Source organism: Sus scrofa, chromosome 7 (assembly GCF_054392235.1).
Source record: "Sus scrofa isolate SSC_HxYL_T2T_F1_AM1 chromosome 7, Sscrofa_HxYL_maternal_Yorkshire_Landrace_v2.0, whole genome shotgun sequence".
NCBI classification, from domain to species: domain Eukaryota; kingdom Metazoa; phylum Chordata; class Mammalia; order Artiodactyla; family Suidae; genus Sus; species Sus scrofa.
In genome coordinates, this window is record NC_139389.1 from 68,075,287 (window position 1) to 68,095,080 (window position 19,794).

At 57.3% G+C, this 19,794-nt stretch overlaps 1 protein-coding gene and 1 long non-coding RNA gene across 3 annotated transcripts in view; one reads left to right on the plus strand and one right to left on the minus strand.

Moving 5' to 3' along the window:
- LOXL1 (lysyl oxidase like 1) overlaps positions 1-19,276 on the minus strand; it is a 30,007-nt gene extending 10,731 nt beyond the window's left edge. For both annotated transcript variants that reach the window (XR_014810561.1, XM_005666170.4), the window contains exons 1-4: positions 17,794-19,276; positions 3,952-4,060; positions 1,041-1,178; positions 443-599 (exon numbers count right to left, since the gene is read on the minus strand). Coding sequence is in view for 1 of the 2 variants with exons in the window: in XM_005666170.4 (XP_005666227.1) it covers positions 443-599; positions 1,041-1,178; positions 3,952-4,060; positions 17,794-18,946 (1,557 nt within the window). In the remaining variant the exon portion in view is untranslated. The remainder of the gene's footprint in view (positions 1-442; positions 600-1,040; positions 1,179-3,951; positions 4,061-17,793) is intronic.
- LOC110261566 (uncharacterized) overlaps positions 12,046-19,794 on the plus strand; it is a 125,569-nt gene continuing 117,820 nt past the window's right edge. Inside the window, exons 1-2 of the long non-coding RNA XR_014810568.1 lie at positions 12,046-12,141; positions 12,934-13,390. This is a non-coding gene — a long non-coding RNA (uncharacterized LOC110261566). The remainder of the gene's footprint in view (positions 12,142-12,933; positions 13,391-19,794) is intronic.

Consider the following 19,794-nt stretch of genomic DNA (forward strand, 5'->3'; position numbering starts at 1 on the left):
CGGAGTGGGTCTGTCCCTTCCTAAGCCCATTGGCTGAATGGACCAGAGAGACGATAGACATAACAGCCAGAGGGAGGGATGGAATGAGGGAGGATACCTGGGAGAGATGGATGGAGGAAAGGACAGAGAGACAGGTATGGTCGATGGATACCGTCTGGATGTTGGGCCAGACTGACAGAAAGACGGATGTGGGTGGACAACTAGGTAAATGGAACATTGTGCCATCCAGACTTGGTTGGAATATCCCCTTCTTTCTAAGAGCTGACACCCCCTGGGAATGTTATAGGAAGGGCCTAGGGGTGGGGGCAGTCCCCGAGAGGCCCTGTGGTGGCCTCAGGCCTGGTGAGGAGACATGCGCTCTGGCTGAGCCAAGCACCAGCAGCCTTGGCTCGGCCCATCTTCAGCTTGGCCCAGCCTCCCTGGCCTGCCTCTCCCGCCCAACCTGTGTGTGAGAGGTGCACGCGTAGCGCTTGAGGTTGCCAAAGTCGCAGGTGCTGTCCTCCAGGCAGAAGCTGGCCTTGTGGCCCTCGGCCACTTTCTTGCCTGTGGCTGCGTCCAGCAGGTCATAGTGGCTGAACTCGTCCATGCTGTGGTAATGTCTAGGGGCAGAGAAGAGGAAGAAGGGGGCCTAGTCATCCATGGCTCCCCATCCTGTTCCCTCTGAGATGGGTCCAGGAGACTCTGCTGTGACATTGCCTCTGACCAGTCTGGGCTCCTGGGGCCCCTTGGTCCCTGTGTCTCACAGGCAGCATCCCTGGTGTCTAGGAGGGCACCTACTCAGACCCCTCACCCCCCTTCTTGGGCTCCCACATGTACTGGCCTCCCTTGGCAGTGCTCTGTGTTCTAGACCCTTCCATTCCCTATCAAGACCGATCCTTCTTTGTCCCATCCTCTAGACCAGCTTTTGCTCAGGCTCTTCTGAGAAACCCTTGCCCCAGGGATGGATCCTTGGCAGAAAACACCAGCACTGGCCCTCCCAGTGCTCATGGGAACACTCCAGAAGAGGGGGCAGGAGAGGCCGGGCAGGGCCGCCCACTCACTGGTGGCAGCTGTGCCACTCCCAGGTGTGCCGTGGCCGGTTCGGGAGGAAGTCTGCTGTGCCCTGGTTCTTCACGCGCTGGGGGAAACGCAGCAGCACCCGCACGTCATAGTCGGTGGCCTCTGGGGCATAGGCTGTGCTGCGGGGACAGGTAGGGAGACAGGAGTGGGGCTGGGTACCAGACACAAGTACCCAACTTGTGTGAGGGGCTTCAGCTTGTTCCTGAAGATTCTCACAGCTGACCCCTGCACTGCAGCCAAAGCTCAGGCCTCTCCACTCTGTGAGCCGTCCCTTCCTTTCTGGCCTCCACCATGTGGCTAGCAGCTGGAAGGAAATCTTTCTAAAGCAGCATCTGTCGCGAAAATGACCTTCTGAGGGTCTCTGATGCCTGCAGGTGACTCTCAGCTGGGGAAAGCCCCTGAGGGTGGAGGGCATATCAAAACCTTTGGAGGACATTTTAAATGGCCCCATGCAAGGAATTCCGACCTTCTCCTCCCTCCCCTACACCCTGGGTTCCAGCTTCAAACGCTGTTTGCCAAACAGACGGAACTCTTTCACGCACCTGTATTCTTGCCCATGCAGTTCTCTTGACCCAGAACTCACCCAGCCTCCTAGACCCACCTCAGCTCCCTTCCTCCAGGCAGTCTGCCCTAATTGCCCCACTTAGAAGAAGCTTGACTGCCTGTGAGACCTAACAGTGCTGCCCGCAACACACCCAGAATACACACCCGCCCGGAGCCAGGGTCAGAGGGAGGAGGCCCCCTCTGCGTGCTTGTGGCTTCAGGGCCAGTGACCTGCCCTTTTTTATTCAGGGAGCACGGGTCTGGCACAGATCGCCTGCTCACAATTCACCTGGTAACCCCCAGTTGCCAACTGAGACAGGCCTTGTGAGGAGAGAAGGGAAAAGCAAGAGGACCGAGGGGTGGCAGTGAGGGGACACAGAGGGACGGCGTGCTGGAGGGGCCGGCTGCAGGCACCTCCCTTGTCCCGTCTGCTGACTGCTGACAGCTGTCCTACAGCCTCAGGGGCACTTCCTTGGCTCTCATTAAGGTCTGGGCCCTAAGGCCAGAGGGAGGAGGTGGCCAGTCATGGGGATTAGCTCTCTCTGAGAGGATGTCTGGACAACAGGCGGTGCAGGCTCCTGTCTGCCAGGACTGTAAGGCCCTTGGCCTTGTCTGAGGGAGGCTTGGAATCTGTCTGTGTCTGTGTTGGAACAAAACATCCTCCTTCCCTCTGTTCAGTTAAATCCTGCCCTTCTGTTCGGCTCAGCACACCGTGGGAAACCAGCAGGGTCTGGGTTCTAGGCCTGGCTTGGCCACAAACTCGTGGTGAGACTTGGAGCAAGTTCCTTCCCTTGTTTGGGTCCTGCCTGCTGTCTGTGAACGGGCACCGCTCTGCGGCCCATGCTTTCGATGATCTCCGAGGGCCCTGCCTCTCCGGGGCTTGTTTTCTAGGTCTGCATCCCACGCCCGGCCTTGGCTGATGCCCCAGGCCTTGCCAGCCTCTCCCTCTTCCGACTCCGCACAGCTCCAGCCTGCCAACCACTCCTGGCTCTCCTCCTGCTCTGGGTCACTTGGTTGTGTCATCAGAGGGTGAGGGGCCACTTGCTCCAGCTAGACCAGGAGATCCCCTAGGGTGGAGCCCCCGCCGCCTCCCCGCCCCCCTGCCAAGCCCATCAGGGAGCGTGGTTTGAGCACAAGGGATGCTTCATAAAGATGGAGTGACAGTTTGGTGTTGACTCAAACTCTGTAAAACTCAGCCTCAGTGGATTGCCGTGAAGGCTGAGTTCCCCACCACAAAAGGGATTCTGGAAGGAGCAGAACCATTATTGTTGCTGCCATCTCAGAGACAAGACCCGAGAGCGCAGGCTGATGGGGTGGAACGCACGTGTGGTCTCTGGACTGGTGCCAGTTTGCACACTGTCTGCTGCCAGTCTGTAATGAGACGGGAACTGGCACCAACGCAGCCATCAGCTACATCACTAATTACACTGTTGAGCAGACACTTCCTCTTTGTGGAGCAGAACTTTCTTGATGAAGGAGCCGTGTGTTGAGTGACATTCTGGTACAAGCTCCTTATCTTATTACAGATCGGTGATGGTGGTCAGTACCCTGCGAGGCAGTGAACTAGAGGTTCCACAAGTGAGAAAAAGTTGAGATGCGAAAGGCTTCCCAGATAATGAAAAGGGAAAGTAAATAGTTCCAGGTTTTAAAAAAGGGGAAATAATTAAGAAAAATCAGTGCTTTCAACATAAAGGAATGTCAACAAAAGAAATACGTCCGTGTAAGCTTGAGCTAGTTCTTTTAGTACAGGGAGATGTTTCCCAAATCACCCCTATTTGAACAGAAAATTTGCTGTCAATAAATTTAGAAGCAAGCTCTGCAAGAGGTAGACTCACGGAGGAAGAGCAGAGGATTAGCCGTGCTCAGATAAACTGGTGTGCTTCCCCTCTCTCTAGGGCACCGCGTAACTGCGGCCTCATGGTCCTGCGTGTCCACCGCCCCGCTGGACAGCCACACCTGTCCTCTGTGGGCATGGCTCCATGACCCTGTCCTCTATCTTGAAGGCTTGTACCCTGATAGGACTTCCCCTGGCTCCCCGTGGGGAACCTTCTCACGAGGCCGCTCAGATCAGAAAGGTTTCAGTTCTTCTTGCTGCTCCTCAGTTTAATGACAGGGCAACACATGCCTTTGGGGCCGGTGTGACGATTAAAAGCCATTAAGGTCCTCCCATAGAGCGGTCTAAAGAAATGCTGGATAACCCCATTCCCTTCCCTGCCCGATTCCCTTGGCACAGGTAAGGCCCACAGATGAAGAGGCCAGGGTCGTGCAGCCCTGGGCAGCCTGGCCGGCATGAGCACAGCTTCTGGGTGACTCCCAGGGACTGTCCACTCTCCATCCTCAGCTCCTTACCTGGCTAGACACTTCTCCTCGGCAGCACAGCGCAGGGAGTACAGGTGGGCTCTCTGGACGTAGGTGGACGCTTGCACGTAGTTGGGGTCCGGCACCAAGTCAGGAAGACCTGGAGTGGGAGTGGGAGAAAGGGAGGGGCTTGGCATTGCGGGGGGTCAGGTTGGTCATGGTGAAGGTCGAGAGGCCCCCGTGACCCCAAACATGCTTTGCCATCCTCCTTCCTCCACACGGGCTGTCACCTCCTCCTGGAAGCCTGCCATCCTGAGCCAGGTGTGTGATTTGAACTGCTCTGTCTAGGCTCAGGTGTGGGTCAGGGAGCAGAGGCTCCCCTCTGGAGCTCCGTGCTGTGGGGGCCACGGAACCTCCTGGAAGAGCTGGGACATGAGCAAGACATGGGAGGCTGGGTGGAATTTGGAGCCAGAGAGGACAAAAGAGTATTCTTGGCAGGGGAGCAGTGTGAACAAGGGCCTGGAGGGAGGACCGCGTGAACCAAGTAATTTCCTGACAGAGACACTCCCCTTTGTGTCCTTATTTCCCAGGCCTCTGGGCATCAGACCCCAGACACTCTCTGTTCCTCTCGTCCCTGCAGCTGGCATTCTTCGTGAACCGCCAAGAGAGAGCCCTAGGCTTCTGGCCCCAGGCAGGTCCCAGAAAGCTCCTGGGCAGAGCCCAGGGAACAGTGGTTGGCAGGAGCTGGGCTGGGCAGGAAGGGCTGGGCTCACAGGAAAGCAGGTCCCCAGGGCGGGCTGCTGACCAGGCAGGATTCTCAGCCTGGGCGCCCAGCCTGACCTTCTCAGGATCCCTTTCTTCCTGTCATTGGCCCCCACACCTGACCACACCTTCCCCAGTTGCAGCCTCTGGCCTCTCATCTGAGGAGGGCCTGCCTGGCTCCCTGCCCTGCAGGGCCTGGGACCCAGTGCCCAGGAGGAGTCTGGAGTCTGCTCCAGCCCCAGGATCACTGGCTCCCCAGGATGTGCTAAGCCAGTGGTCTGTCCATTCTGCCCATCCCACCTCTGTATGTAACTTGGTGCCAGTGAGAGTTATGAGGAATCAGCAGAAACCAAACTCAGGTGTCCAGACCCTACGTGCATGGAATAAAGAAAGAAATGTCTGGATGCTGAGCATGTGGAAGGGGTGTGGCTCAGGGTGGAGGGAGATGAGCAGGGGGAATACAGAACCCTGGGCTCCTTCCCAACTCAGCCACTGACTTAAAGGGGAACGGCCTGGGCCTCCAGTCCCCTCCTCTCTCAGGCTGCAGGGATTCTGGCAGATAAATGATAAAATGAAGCTGTAAGTTCTTCTTAGCTTCTTTCAAGCCCTTTGCTCTTGAGGGGCGGGCATGGTGAGGGGGCTTGAGTCATGCAGACAGGCTTCCAGCCCCCTCTTCTTGCTGCCAAAACCCTCTGTCCGTTCCTGGGTCTGGAAGAGGAGGGGGACTCTGGTTTCTATGCTTTCCATTGAAGGTGTCTGCCTGCACACCACCCCTCATGAACTCAGCCCTGGGATTCACAGACCCTATCCCTGCTCGCCCTGGGCCCGGGCCTCATGCAGGAGCAGCCAGGGTGATCTCACCTACTCAGAATGAAGAGGAAGCTTGGAGCACAAGGGTGGGTGAGGATGAGGTGGCTCCTGGCTGATGGGGGCTGTCTTGGCCAGCCTAGGCCCCATTACTCAAGCCCCCAGGAATGCCTGCAGTCATTTCCCAAGGGATCCTCAGGCCCTGAAAGCAAGGGGCCACCTCAGTATCAAGCTGGTTCTCACCCTCTGGTCCCCAGAAGCCTCTGGGTGGGGAGGGTGAAGAGACAGGAATTGTCCCCTTCCCATTAGTAAAGAGCCTTGTCCTCAGCAACATGGGGGTGGGGAGTGGGGGGCTGAAGCCTCATGAGACCCAGGATTTGGCACCAGATGGCCTACCACCCCCACCCCAGGCCCAGTTTCAATAAACACTGCACAGATGGATTCACAAAGCTTTTCTGGCCCGACCCTTCCTCTCTGGGCTATTTCATGAGTTGGCTACGCAGTCCAGGGAAACTACAAGAGCCAGCTAAGAGGTTAGGGGTATTCAGGGCCAGCAAGGGTTGGTGCCACTCCTGGCCTCTGACCATGATTACGTGCTGAATCCTGTTCCTGGTCACACACTGAGCTCTGAACCTGGTCCTATACTGAGCCAAAGATGACCGTCTTCCTCTTACTGTGGCAGAATCTCAGGTTCAGGCAGGTGCTCCAGGAAGTCTTCCCTGATTGGCAGTGACATTCCAGGCTGTACACACCTCTGTCTCCCTGCTATATCTGTATGGATCTGTAATTAGATTTCATCATATTTACCTGTGTCTACTCTCCTCCAGACTACGAGCTCCCTGAGGGCAGGGCCTGGGTCCTGCTCACTGCTTCAGGATTGATTGACCTATCCTGTCAGCCTCTGTCAGGCAAACTTTTTTTTTTTTTTAAACGATTAGCAGCTTAATTCTTTACTATTCCAATCATCCATGAGCATGCTCCTCACCTTGCCCTCCACAGGACACCAAGGCAGAGAGAAGTGCTGGAGGGAATGGAGACTCAGAGAAGGCAATGAATTCGCCCACAGTCACACAGCAAGTCAGGAAAGCCCCAGGAGGAGTTCTCAGGTCCCCACCTCCTTTCAGGACTCTACTTGTTATCCTCCTGTTTATAAAAATGTGGTTTTTTTTGAAGTATAATCTACATATAGTCAAATGCACAGATTTTAGGTGTACAGTGTGCTAAATTTTGACAAATGTATACGCAGTGTAACAACCACCAAGTTCAAGCTGTGAGTTGTGTCTGTCATCCCTGAAGGTTCCCTCTAGCCCCTTCCCAGTAAGAAAATTCCCTCCCCCCTCCATCAACCCAGGGAATTGCTGATCTGCTTTTTAATCACTTTAGATTAGTAATGGCCTTTTCTAGAACTTAAATGGAATCTGACTATTATTTTATGTTCTTTGTTCTGCTTCTCTGACCATCAGGGGTCCTGAGACTCCCTTAACTGGCTCCCTCTGGCCCACCCTCCACTTCTGTCACACCCTCACTGCTCTGGGGGAAGCTGCTAGAAAAGACATCAGCCTGAGAGCTTTGGCTGGGTCTCCTCACCCTCTTCAGTATTCCCGGAGGCCAAGGTCCCTGGGAGCCGCAGGCCTCCTCTCTCAGCTGGTGTGCTTTTCGAGAGAGGAACAATGCCTCCTGCTCCACTGTGTTCCCAGGAGGCAGCTGGGGGCAGTCAGGCCTGCAGGCTAGGGCTCCAGCCCCTCTCTAGGGGCTTGGGCAGTGGGTGGGTTGTGCGATGTTGGAAGGGGATAAGGGAAGGCTTGAGTGGGGGCTTGTTGATGTAGGGGTGGGGGTTCCGGTTTGCTGTCTCTGGCCTGTTGGGCACAACCAGGCCCTCCAGGCAGGATGGCCAATGTTGGGTAAAGTCTGGTTCCAACCAGACTGGTACTCGCCTCCCCTCCCCCACATCCCAGAAGTGTACATTTTAGAGGAAGATTCTGGGGAGAGGGTAAGGCTTACTCAGAAGACAGTAAGAACCATCAGTCCTGAATGTAATTTTGTGGGGGCTAGGATGTCTTATCCAGAAGTCAGCCAGCCCTTGGACCTTGCAAGGGAGACGCTATCAAGTAGGTTCCAGTGGGAAGTTTTTTTCTAGAGACTCCCGTTTTTATAAATACAGAGAACTGAATTTATCGTAATTTTCATTTTTCTCCTTTCAGAGCAAACCGGCCATTATCACTAGTGTATACAAGGCCCCTCTTGTAATTAGATGTTTTTCACCTTCATCCTCGCCCTGACCCTCAGACATAGCCTTGAACACCGTGTCTTTGAATAAAACCTGCAGGGTGTTGGCAATGGGTCTGTATCCTTAAAGGAGATAAATGATACTGTCTTCTAGGTCTCATTCCGTTTCTTGATTTCCAGTCAACATCAACTTTTTTTTTTTATCTTTTTGCTATTTCTTGGGCCACTCCCACGGCATATGGAGATTCCCAGGCTAGGGGTCGAATCGGAGCTGTAGCCACTGGCCTACACCACAGCCACAGCAATGTGGGATCCCAGCCACATCTGCGACCTATATCACAGCTCACGGCAACGCTGGATCCTTAACCCACTGAGCAAGGCCAGGGATCGAACCCGCAACTTCATGGTTCCTAGTCGGATTCGTTAACCACTGAGCCACAATGGGAACGCCTCAACATCAACTTTTAAGATATGTCTAGTTCATTGCTTGTCATTGCTAGATAGGATTCCACGGTACACACCCTCCATGGTCAATCTAGCCGGTCCCCTGGGGGTGGTGCTGACTACTCAAAGGCTGGACAGATGGCCCTGCTCAGGCTCCCCAGTGTTTACTCCCGGCATCCTGCCTTCCATGCCCAGGAGGCAGGCAGGAGCCTGACGTCTTGCCTACTCTGCCAGACATTCTGCGTGGCCCCGGGCAGCCCTGACCCTTCTCCAGGCTTCACTGCCTCCTTTTATACACACAGGATTGTCTTTTTTCTCATTCAGGGCCTGGAGCCTGGGGCCGGCCCCCTGTGAACGCTCTTCCCTAGAAGGAATATGTTGACTGTGGGGTCCAGGCGGCACAGAGGCTGGACCAGGACTGTGGAGACGCCGAGTCAGAGGGCGGCAGAGGCCCCTGGGAATGGGGCCCAAGGCCATTCTGCCCGCATGCAGGCAACTCTGGTCTGGAGGAAGCCCTTCAGCCTAGGGGGGCCCATCAGAGCCTCCAGGGCAGCGAAGACACAGAGCTGCGGAACAAGGACCAGAGTTCTGCATTCCCACTCTGCCCCTGGAGCTTGCTCTGTGGGGGATCCAGGGCCCCTCCTGAGGGCCGATATCCTCCCGCCCCACCTAGGGCGGGCCTGGAGCTGCTGCCTGGCCCACACGCCAGCTCATGGGAAGCCCAAGGTCTGTCTTCCCTTCCCTGGCGGGACTCGGCTGGGGCCTTCTGGCGGGAGACTCCAGCAGGCCATTATGCCATCTCGTCCAACACCCCCCTGTCCAGCTCCCTGCCCTTTCTTCGGCTCCGTTTCCCCATGTGGATGATGGGGAGATTAGACTGACTGTCCCTTGAGAGCAGGTTTGATGGCTCCATAAACACTTGGAGATTAAAATATTTTCAGGAGCTATTCAGTCCATTCTCCAGCTTTGGGCAAGAGCCCAAGACCTCTCACAACCTCTGCAGACGATACTTTAGCTGCCAGGAAATTCTCCCACCGTCTGACCTAAATCCTTCCTGCTTTAGCTGCAATCTGTTCCCTCCTGCTCAGTGGTTCCTGGAAGCGGCCCAGAGTGGAGGGTCTGAGGTTACTGCTGTTGCTTGCCCACACCTCACCTGTTTTCCTTTTGGCTTCCCCTTTTCTGTGGTTTCCGGAAACCACACCCCCTTTGAAATCTTTCGGCCTCCCGCTCACAAGATGTAGACGAAGGAAAGTGGAATGCAAAAGAGCCCTAATCTCTCATGCCTGGGGCTGCAGGATAAACAATGTCCAGCAGGAACCGGTCAGTGGGTTGTGAAATATGTACAGAGCGGGATGTTTTGGCCCCGCAGCCCGACTCCAGAGGAACCCTTAGGTGGGGAAAGCCGAAAGCGCATAGAGCTCGGCCTTGAATAAAGAGGAGCCAGAAGGGCTTCCGGGGTGGGAGCTGGCAGCTCCAGGCCCTGAGAAATAACCATCAAATAAGCAGGACCTAAAATTGTCAGTGCCAGCCTGGTGGTACCACATCTGAGTGACCGGCAGGCAGGCCAGGTGGCCGCAGGATCTGCTGCGGCTCACTATGAAGGGCAATTTCAGCCCAGGGAAAGGAGCTGGGATGGCCATAAAGCCTGGCCCAGACCCTCCAGTGGCTCCCTATTCACTTATGGAGTCAAGTTCAGACTTCTCAGGGTGGCAGATAAGGCCTTCTGTGGTCTGACCTTAACCTGGCCTTCCAGATCTGAACCCTAGGGATCAGTAGGCAGCTCCTAGCACAACTGACCTTTTCTGCCCCTAACCTCTGACCTCCCAGTGTCCTTGTCCTGGAATTCCCTGTCATATACACGTACCCCCCCTCACAGACCTACCCAAAGCCTACGTTATTAGCCTTCCTCTGCCACTGCCTGGCGCCCTGCCCTCTTCCCCCCTCGCAGCGTTTGCTGCTCTCAGACCTGGAGAGGCAGTCCTGGGGCAGGGATGGCCTTGCCCCTCTGGGTGGCAGGACCAGTCTCCGAGGAGAGGATTTATGTTTATCAATTGAGCAGACTGCTCAGGAAGTAGCTGGGGCTGAGCTGGAAGAGGCTGCTGCTCACCATCGTGAAGGAAAGCTACTTTCCCCTCTGGCCAAGCCTTCTGCCGTCTCCTTGCACACCTCACTCGCTCACACTCTCCCCAGTGTGAACACAGCCCCCATCCTGGCAGGCCCTGCTTAGTGGCCCTGGCTGGCTTCCAGAAGCCTCTGTGGATTCTGCAGTCTCCTAGGTTCCCTTCCTGCCCCTCAGACCCTTCACAGTGACCTGAACTCTTTATCTTTCTTACAGAACCTGCTCAGCCCATGGCCCTTCCACCCTAGCTTAGGGCAACTTCTTCCTTTTAGCTGCAAAGGCCATAACCCCTTCTGTTCTGCCTGACCCCTTTCTCTTACACCCCACATCCAATCCATCAGGAAAGCCCATCAGCTCTAGCTCCAGAATAGATCCTGACTGCCCACCACTTCTGTGGTTACCCCCTGCCTGGCCACCAGTATCTTGCCAGCCTCCCCCTTCCTGCCTCCTCACTGTCCATTCCCAGCAAAGCAGTAAGGGACCCTGTTTCAATGTCACCGCACTAGCTCCCCAATGCATGGAGAGTAAAAGCCAAAGTCCCCACAGTGGCCTACAAGGCCCTCCATGGTCGGGACCCTGTCATCTCTCTGACTTGTCTGCTCTAACTGCGCAGGAACACACTTGAAAACCCCAGGGAATTCCTACCTCAGGGCCTTTGCACTGGCTGTTCTTCTGTCTGGGATGCTCTGCCTGTGGTAGCTGCAAGGCTCACTCATGTGCCTCCTTTAAGTCTTTGCTCAAAGGCCACCTTTGCAGCCTCTCCCAACACTCCAGATCTCCCTGACTTATCTCTGTTTTTTCCACCTTCTATTATTTATTATGTTTACCCATGAAAATGCAAGACCCACGAGGGCAAGGATTTTGTCTCTTTTTTAAGCAAATGAATACCCAGCTCTAGACCAGCACCAGCACACAGTAAGGCACTTGGTGAATATTTGTTAAAGGGTTGGATTTCCTTGGGAGATGCTATCCAGATGAGAGCCATGGGGAGGGGAAGGGGGGGGCTGAGGCTGGCCCAGGTCTGGTGCACAGTGTGTTCTGAGAGCTGGCGAGCCAGGCGCGGTGGAGGTGGGCCTGGGCCATGGCATCCTGCCTACCTGGTTTCTTGCTGCTGGGCTGAGGCCACGGCGAGGACAGGGATGGGTCCGGGGCGCCCCTGAATTCCCTGTACCCAGCTAAGGGCCTGGCACCTGTGCATCCTCAGCGAGCACGAGCACAAATACCAGCCCCCCACAGAGAGAGAGTCTGCTGGCACTGCCCTGTGAGCAGAGCCTTCATTATCAGGCGAAGGCTGGGACTGAGTCCAAAAAACCTTTCTTTTGAAAAAGGCTTAGCATTGGGGCTGGAAAATCCATGGTTCCAATGGGCCCATGAAGGGGAGGAAGGGTGGGTTGTCTCCTGAGACTTTGGTGGTAAACGTCCCTGAGGCCTTGACATCCCCATCTGACTACCTTCCTGCTCTGGTTCTAACCCGCTCTCCCCACCTTCAGGTGATGCCGCAGTGCTGGGTTTCTGGGTGCCCCTCAGTGACGGGGAGGGACCGGGTGCAGCCTCGGCTTGCAATCTGGAATCCAGACAAAAAGGCCCTTCGGGTCCAGCTGCCTGTGGTGAGGAGGCCGCTGGGTCAGGGCAGCGGAGGGAGGAGACCCAGCCTCTCCTTCCGGCCTCCCTCCCGAGCGGATTGTGCTCCGCAGGAATGTGGGGCACAGAATTGGAAGCAGGTGTGGGCTGCCTGGGCGGACCTGGACCACCCGCTCCTCCCCCGCCCCTTCCTCTGCTGCCATTCCAGCCACTGCCCTGGGGAGTTTTCCATGTGTTCTTGGCTTGTACAGGAGTGGGGTGGACTTGGGCTGGAACTGCTGGGGAGAGGTGCCCCTTTGAAGGTGAGAGGGCATGAAGATGGGGGCCCCTGGGCGGTGGAGAGAGGGAGGAGAGGGGACAAAAGGCCAGAACCGCCCCCCCCCCCCCCCGCCGCCCCTGCCCCGAAAACACACAAGTGCGGCAGAAGCCTGGAGCCCGTGAGGCCCTAGAAACTCCCCACCTGGCTCAGCCACCCTCCCCAAAGGCTCTGTGGGGCCTGAGAGCTCAAAGCAAAAAAATTCCAACGATTTGTGTCCTAGGGGGTTTAGACCTGAGGGAAACAATTTAACCTGGAGACATAGCTTCCCTGGGGGGCAGGAGCAGAGGGAGGGCTGCAGCGGTTCGGTGGGGGAGAGAGAGTCCAGTCTGGGCCCAAGCTTGGCCACCGATGAACTCTGAGACCCTGGACGAGTTACTGAACTTCTCTAGCCTGGGTTGCCTCCTCTGTGAAACATGGACGTTAACACCATCTACCTCACAAGCTTGCTGGGGGACTCAAAGAGGACATGAACAAAAAATGCTCAGCATAGTGTCTGGTGCCTGTGAAGGGTTCAACAATATCAGCTGCTATTATGAGTATTTAACATGGGGGCCGTCTCTTCTTGCGGGGATGGTTGTTTGAGAGCCAAGGAGAGAGGACGTGGCCTAGCCACTGGATGATCTGAGAGGAGACAGGGAGTCTGCCTGCCATGAGGCTGCCCCGGTCATGATGCCAGCGTTTGTTCCCACACTAGGGCCCTCTGGTTGGCAAACAGGGGAGTAGGAAGAGGACCCAGGGCCCTCTGTCTCCACAACTGTCTGGCTCTTTCCCCCAGGTTCCTCGCCTGAAGACTCCATTTCTTTCTGAAGGAGCAACTTGAGACCACTTCTGGAAGTAAGGAGGGATCCTGAGCTGTGATTCTGCCTCCACCAGTCACCAGTAGGTAGCCTTGGGCAGGTCACTTAACCTCTGAGGGCCTCAGGTTCCTCCTCTGCAAAAGGAGGGGAGTCATAATACCCAGGGTTGCTATGAGGGTTGAGCGACTGTGATTGTGAAGCTCCAAGAACAGTGTTAGGCGCTGATACGCGCTAGAGACGTAGATGTGTTTGTTAAACAAACATGCTGGAGTCTGGAGTGGGGATGACAAGGCTGCAAGCCAACGCCACACGGAGGAGGTGCTCTTTGCTTCCAAAGCTGTGCACACTCACTGTCCAGCCCTCACTCTGTTGCAACCCATGCCCAGAATGTGGGAGAAGTCGAGTATCTACTGAATGACCAAATGGATGTGCAAGGTAAGCCTGAATACATGAAAATTTAAGAAAAAAAAAAAAAAGTATAGTGGTTAAGAACCCAGGATAGGGAGTCAGGCGGACTCCGATCCTGGTTTCACTACTCAGAGGTTGTGTGACAATCAGCAAGTGAGCCTGTCGTCTTAGCTATGAGATGGGATGATGACAGCATTTGGCTGGTGGGGTTGCTGTGGGCATCAAGAGAGATGATGTATAAAGTGCACCGTATACGCCGGCAGAACCATCCCCCTGGAGGTGGCTGTGGGAACTGGCGCCCACGTCCTGCCTCGCCTGGTTCGCGCGGGGGAGGGGGGGGCACGAGCGTCCTCCTGGGTCCTCTCAGGACGATGCAGAGATGACAGGCACAGACTGAATTCAGGCATGGACACTTTGAGCTGGGAGCTCTCGCTAGGTCTCAGTTTCCCCATCTGTACCAGTGGACCATAATCCCCACCTCTCTAGGAGAGGCAGGGGTGAAGGAAATTGCACATTCACGCCACCACGCTCAGCAGGTGCTCCTCTGCAGAGGGCTGAAGTTGTTATCACCATCCCGCCTGGGGGCTCCAACTCCGGGTGCTTGTTGGGTGGAGGCCTGCCCTGTCCTTCTCCGTATCTACTCTGAGCCTTGTGGAGGTGGGTGGGTGGCCCACAGAGGGGAGGCAGCCTGCGAGGGGGAGGGGCAGGCTGTGGGGGTGCAGCAGGGAGCCAGGGCTGCTCTCAGGGACTAAAGGGCCCTGTCTGGCCTCTTGGAGGCAGGAGGCTGGATAGAGAGGGCTGTGCCCTAGACACACCCCTATGTGAATGCAGGGCTTAAAACACCTGGGCTAGGGGCAATACAGGATGCTGTGGAGGCCGGAGAGAGAGAGAAGGAGGAGGGGAGAGAAAGGAGGTGCCTCAGGTTCTGGAGCAACAGGCTAGAGCATTGAGATTTTGTCCTAAAGACCTTGGGAGCCAGAGAATCTTCTTGACCGGGAGAGTACCATGGTCAGCAGTGCAAGGGTGTATCTGCCCCATGCTTAGGATGGACTGAAAGTGACCAGGGAGGAGGCAGCCACGGCTCCGATTGGCTGTGTGAAGACAGGGATGGAGGACCCACGCCAGGCCAAGCTGGCACAGCCATTGGAGATGCCCTGGGAGGACAGCCAGGCGGCCTGCTCCATGTTACTTTCACAGGGTTACTGGAGCCAGTGAATCAGGCCGAGGGTGTGAGGGGGAGGCCCTGGGAGAAAAGCCATGGTCTCCTAGGGCCAGGAGTCATCTTAGTCCACACGAATGCCACTAGCTCAGAGGTGCTAGGCTGTGGAGAGGCAGAAGCAGGGCCTGGCCGTGGCAGAGGAGACGCCCAGCGCAGGGGATGCAGCCAGGCTGGGAAACAGGCAGCCGCCCTCTGGGCCTCTGCATGGATGTGCTGTGACCAGCAGGCCAGGTATGTGACCTGGGCCTCTGTTGCCTCTCCTTCCCTCCAGTCACGTGTCTGAGACCACAATAGTGCCGGAGGCTTTGGGCAGTGTTCCTCCCCACAGGGTGAGAGGGAAGAGGGTGCAGGCGCCCAAGGAAGAAACCAGGCTCTGGACAGGCGCTTGGAAAGGGCCCAAACGTGGAGGACGTGGGTGGTGCGCACATGTGTTTGGTGTTGTGAGGACACGTCCACGCCCACACACATGCGCACGGGCTGCCAGCGCCCAGCCTCAGACCCCTGGGTGTGCGGCCAGGAGGAATGAAGTCAGTTTCGGAGAATCCGCTCTGGACGCCCACACCAGGCCTGGGGGTCTGATCTCAAGCACAAGGCTTGGCCTTCCCCGAACCGGGATTTTCCACGGGCCCAGCTTAGCAGGGTGGAAAGGGGAACAAATGATGGGTGAGAAGGTACTGCTCCCTCTCTGGCCTCTCCGTGGACCCTGATCTAGCCTGCACCCCCCCATCCCCCATGACCAGAGAAGGGACACCTGCAGAGTGCTGACAGCATTCCTGTCAGCTTGGGCATCTCCTCCTCTGGGAAGTCCTCCCTGAGCTCTGAGCCCTGATGGGGAGGACCGACCCATGGGTTCCCTTAACCTACCCCCCCAGTGCCTGCCCAGTTGTGGCACTGAGGTGCTCCCTTTTCTATGCCTCCTCAGGACAGGGTCTGGATTCATATGTGGCATCTAGTATATTATCTTCAGGGGAGAAATGTCTTCAATCCAAAACAAACCCTGGGGCTCAGGGGCAATGGCCAGAGGTCCTGCTAAGCACCAAGGACCCCCCCACTCCAGACGCGGCCTTGCCCGGGCTAGTCCCCTCTGAACCTCAAGAACTGAGAGGCCAAAGAGGAATCTTAGAATGCCCACTGGCTTAGGGCACAGCTGTCAAGTCCCAGGCCTGGCTCAGCCAGCAGTGCTATTTGAGGCCTCGGTTTTTCTCTTCTGCCCAGAGGCGGAGCTCTTCTGGCCGAGCCACCCTGTGGTCTTGCATTCTAAGAAAAGCCGCCACAGAAGTTTAGCCTATAGGTAAAACTGCTCTCCTCCAAGGAGTTCTAGGAGTAGCTGAGGCACAGCAGACACACACCCAGCTGCAGGGATGCAGCAAGTCCTGGTGAGGCTCAGATGAGGGTGAGGCGGCCTTTATCACATCACAGAAGGGCCCTCTGTCTACCTCCCGACCTGAGCTCCTGCGGGTTCTCAATGTGGGACTCAGCCTCCACTGGAGTGCGATCTATGTCTTGGATGTGGGGGAGGGCGTACTACATGGGGACACTCCTCTCCCCTGGCCGGGAGCTCCAGCAGGCCCTGGAGAGGCAGGGGTTGCCACTCCTCTACCTCAGCAACAGCCTCTCACCCCAAATCAGTACGGCCGGAAACAAAGCAGTGTGCCCGTGCTGACAGAGGCACAGGACAAAGGCTGGGGGTGCAGTACCTGGGTCCCTGGGCCCTGCAGTGCTCAGCCCTCACCTGGTGGGCCTTGCACAGCTGCCTGCATGTGGAACAGAGAATCAGGCGTGGAGAACCAGGGCATTAAATGAAGCCTACAAGAGGCAAGGCTGGGCTAGAACGCATATGCACCAGGGACTAAATAGAAAACCCTGACCAAAGCTTACTTGGGACTTACAGAGACAGAAGCAGGAAGGGGAATTCTAGGACATTGGAGGTTAGGCCAATAGCTGTCCAGCCCTGGCCAGACCACTAGTGGGCCCTTGCCAAAGTGGCCTGCCTGCTAACCACACGTGTGGAGTTGCTCATCTGAAGAAGGAAGCTGCCCCTTCTGCTGTGTCCTCATGTGCAGATGGCTTGGGCTTTCCCATGATTAGGTCATATCTTCAACACCCCCTGTACCCATGTCCACAGCTGCCTCCTGGGACTCTCCAACAGGGCCAGGACAAGGGTGACTGAGGCCCTGGCCTGGGGTGCAAAATTTAAGATGGCGCCTAAAAACTCAGTAACTAAGAAAAGTAATAATATTTGAGACAATATCCCACTCCTTTTTTTTTGGCCACACCCATAGCATGCAGAAGTTCCTGGCCAGGGATTGAACACACGCCACAGAAGCGACTGGAGTCACAGCAGTGACAATGCAGGATCCTTAACCTACTGGAGCCACAAGGGAACTCTGAGCCAGTATTTTTACAATTCAACACTGATGCATAAAAATATCTGTGATGAACAAAACATCAAAATTTCAAATAAAGACATCAGTATTGCTGATTTTTCAGTCTGCCTCAGGCTCGAATACAGTTTGGCATGGCACCCTTACTGGTTCTATTTAAAATCAGGATATTTTGTTCATCTTTTTTTTGGCATTTTTTAAAATCTAAAAATGTATTAAACTATTCCTTATCTTAATTACTGAGTTTTTTGGCACCCAGGCCAGAGCCTCACTTGCCTCTCTAGTCCAGACTTGCATTGTCCCCCCTGAGGAGCTCCCCCACCCCAAGAGCTCTGGGTCATCTAGTCTGCTCTCCTGTCTTGGGCCAGAACCTTCCTTAACCTCCTGCTCATTCAGGCCAAGCTCACATATGCCCAGTGACTGGGAAGTTGCCACACCCCCAGAGGCATCTCCCAAGGCCTTTCTGACCCGTATGCTCCCTTCTTCACCTTGAGAGGCTGGCAGAGGGGCCCCTCCAAGTGTAGACAACATGCCCTGATGGGAGAGAAGGAGAAGCGGGGAGAAGGGTTCCTTTACGTTGTCCTCAAGTGACCCAAGCCAGTTCTGGAAGGCGCCTCCTTCCAAAGCCTTGTCCAGACCCACCACCTTCTACCTTCCCAAGCCAGGGTCAGGGCCTGCGCAAATCCTGGTGCCAATGACGATGGTAAGGCCAAGGAGGGAAGCATTGGGTTTGCCGTCGCGGGCGAGGGTGCGGGTCCTTCCTTAGGAGCTGGGGGATGCTCCCCGGAAAGGAAAGGATCTGGGTCTGGGCGCAAGGCTCTACTCACCTCGACCGTTCTGGTTGGGCCGGTACACGCTGCCCACACTGAGGCGGCCCTGCTGCGCGCCGCTGCGCTCGGAACCCGGTGGGGGCGCGTCGGAGCTGCGCACGGGCAGGTAGGGAGGCTCCAGCACGCGGAAAGGGGGCTGCGGCTCCACGGCCCGCGGCGGGCTGTAGGCCTCTGGCGGCATGTTGCCGTAGGGCGGGTACCAGCCGAAGCGGGGGTCGCCGCCGTAGGTGCCGCCGTTGGGCTGCGCGGCGTCGGGGCCCGAGTCGGGGTAGGCCTGCTCGAGGCCCGCGGTGCCCTCGTGGTACAGGCTGTGCGAGTAGCGGCGGTCCAGGCCGTCGGCGGGCTGCGGTGGCGGCTGCGGCGCGGGCGGCCTCTCCAGGGCCGGGTAGAAGCCCTGCGGCGGGTACTCGGGCTGCTCCTCGCCGCCGCCGCCGTACTCCTCGTAGCGCGCCCGGGGCTGGGGCTGGAAGGGGTAGACGACCCCCGCCGAGGCCACGGCCGCCGCCCCTGCTCCCAGGCCGCCTCCCGGGCCGCGGTAGTACACGTAGCCCTGGTCGTAGGTCCGCGACGCGGGGTCGTACGTCTCGTACTGGCTGACGAAGGGCGCCTGCGGGTAGGGGAACTGCTGCGGGAAGGAGGGCGGCTGGCGGTAGGTGGTGGCGAAGGCCGAGGCCGAGACCGAGGAGGCGGAGCCCCCATGCCGTTGCTGGGAGACGGAGGTGCGGACCCGGGCCATGCCTGTGCTGTCCCCGACGGCCACTTCGCGCCAGTTGTCGGGCACCTGGCCGAAGCCAAAGGGGTGCCGCGCTTGGCCGCGCACGGTGTCCGAGCCGACGCGCCCGGGCAGGGGCAGGGATGGGGCCTGCCGACGCCGGAGGCCCCCCTGGCTGCGCCGCTGCGGGGCCTGGGGGGCTCCGGCCAGCAGCACTCGGGAGTTACCTTCGGAGCGCTGAGGCCCCGCCGGCACGTACTCGGAGCCCGAGTTGAGCAGGCTGTACACCTGCCCGTTGTTCTCCCACTGGATCAGCTGCCGCCAGCGTCCCGGATCTGAGCCCTGCCCCGGCTGCGCCTGCTGCCCATGCACCAGCACGCAGAGGCAGGCGCCCCACACTAGGGCCCCCAGCTGCCAGCCGGCTGGGGCCAGAGCCATGGTGGCCCCTCTGCAGAGGCCTGATGGACCGAGAGGCTCTCGGGAGTGGCCCCCTGTGCCTGCTTTTCTTCCCACGGCCTCGAGGACAGGACGGCTCCTTGCCTGCCCCAGCTCTAGCTTTGTCCATCCTGGCCTTGTCCCGAGCGGGACCGCTCCTCCGATGACAGCATTTCGAGGCCAAGGGGTCAGGGCAGGGCAGGGGCGGTGCCCAGGGCTGCAGGAGGCTCTCTGCAGGGCACTGGGCAGGCAGGACTGCCTGGGGGCCTTACATGGCCAGCCCGGCACTGGCTGGCCGCTTGGCTGGCGCTTTCCCACTCTGAATGAATAAGCAACAGGCTGGGAGCGTCAGGAGGTTTTGGGCAGCCTGGTCTGCCTGCTGGGGCCTCCTCCGCGGGGCCCTATGGCCCGCCGGGTTTTAGCTATGTGGCCTGTCCCACAGCTGCTGTGCTCCCTCAGTCCCTGGAGCTCCCAGCCAAGCCGCAGACCTGCCTTTGAGGAAGGGAATGAAGTGGGGAGTAGGAAGGGGCCCCTGGGGACTCAAGCCTGGTGACTGGGGCCCTGGCAGGCAAAATGGGGCTGAAGTGGCAGCACCGCTCAGGCCATTTCTCTCTGCTTTAGACCCAGCATCCTTGGTCTCACCTTACTAGCTTCTGGTTTGGGTTTGAATGAGCCCTTGACTCCTGTCCACTCCAGTCTCTCCCCAGGGCTCCCATTCTCCAAAGCAAGTGCTGAGACACCCTCCTTGTCAGTGGGCTTTCTTGGGGGAGTTGCTGAACCCGCAGCTGAACCATCCTTTGATTCTTTGACCTCAGGTGCACCTTAGTTCATTGGGCCTGAGTACAAAGAAG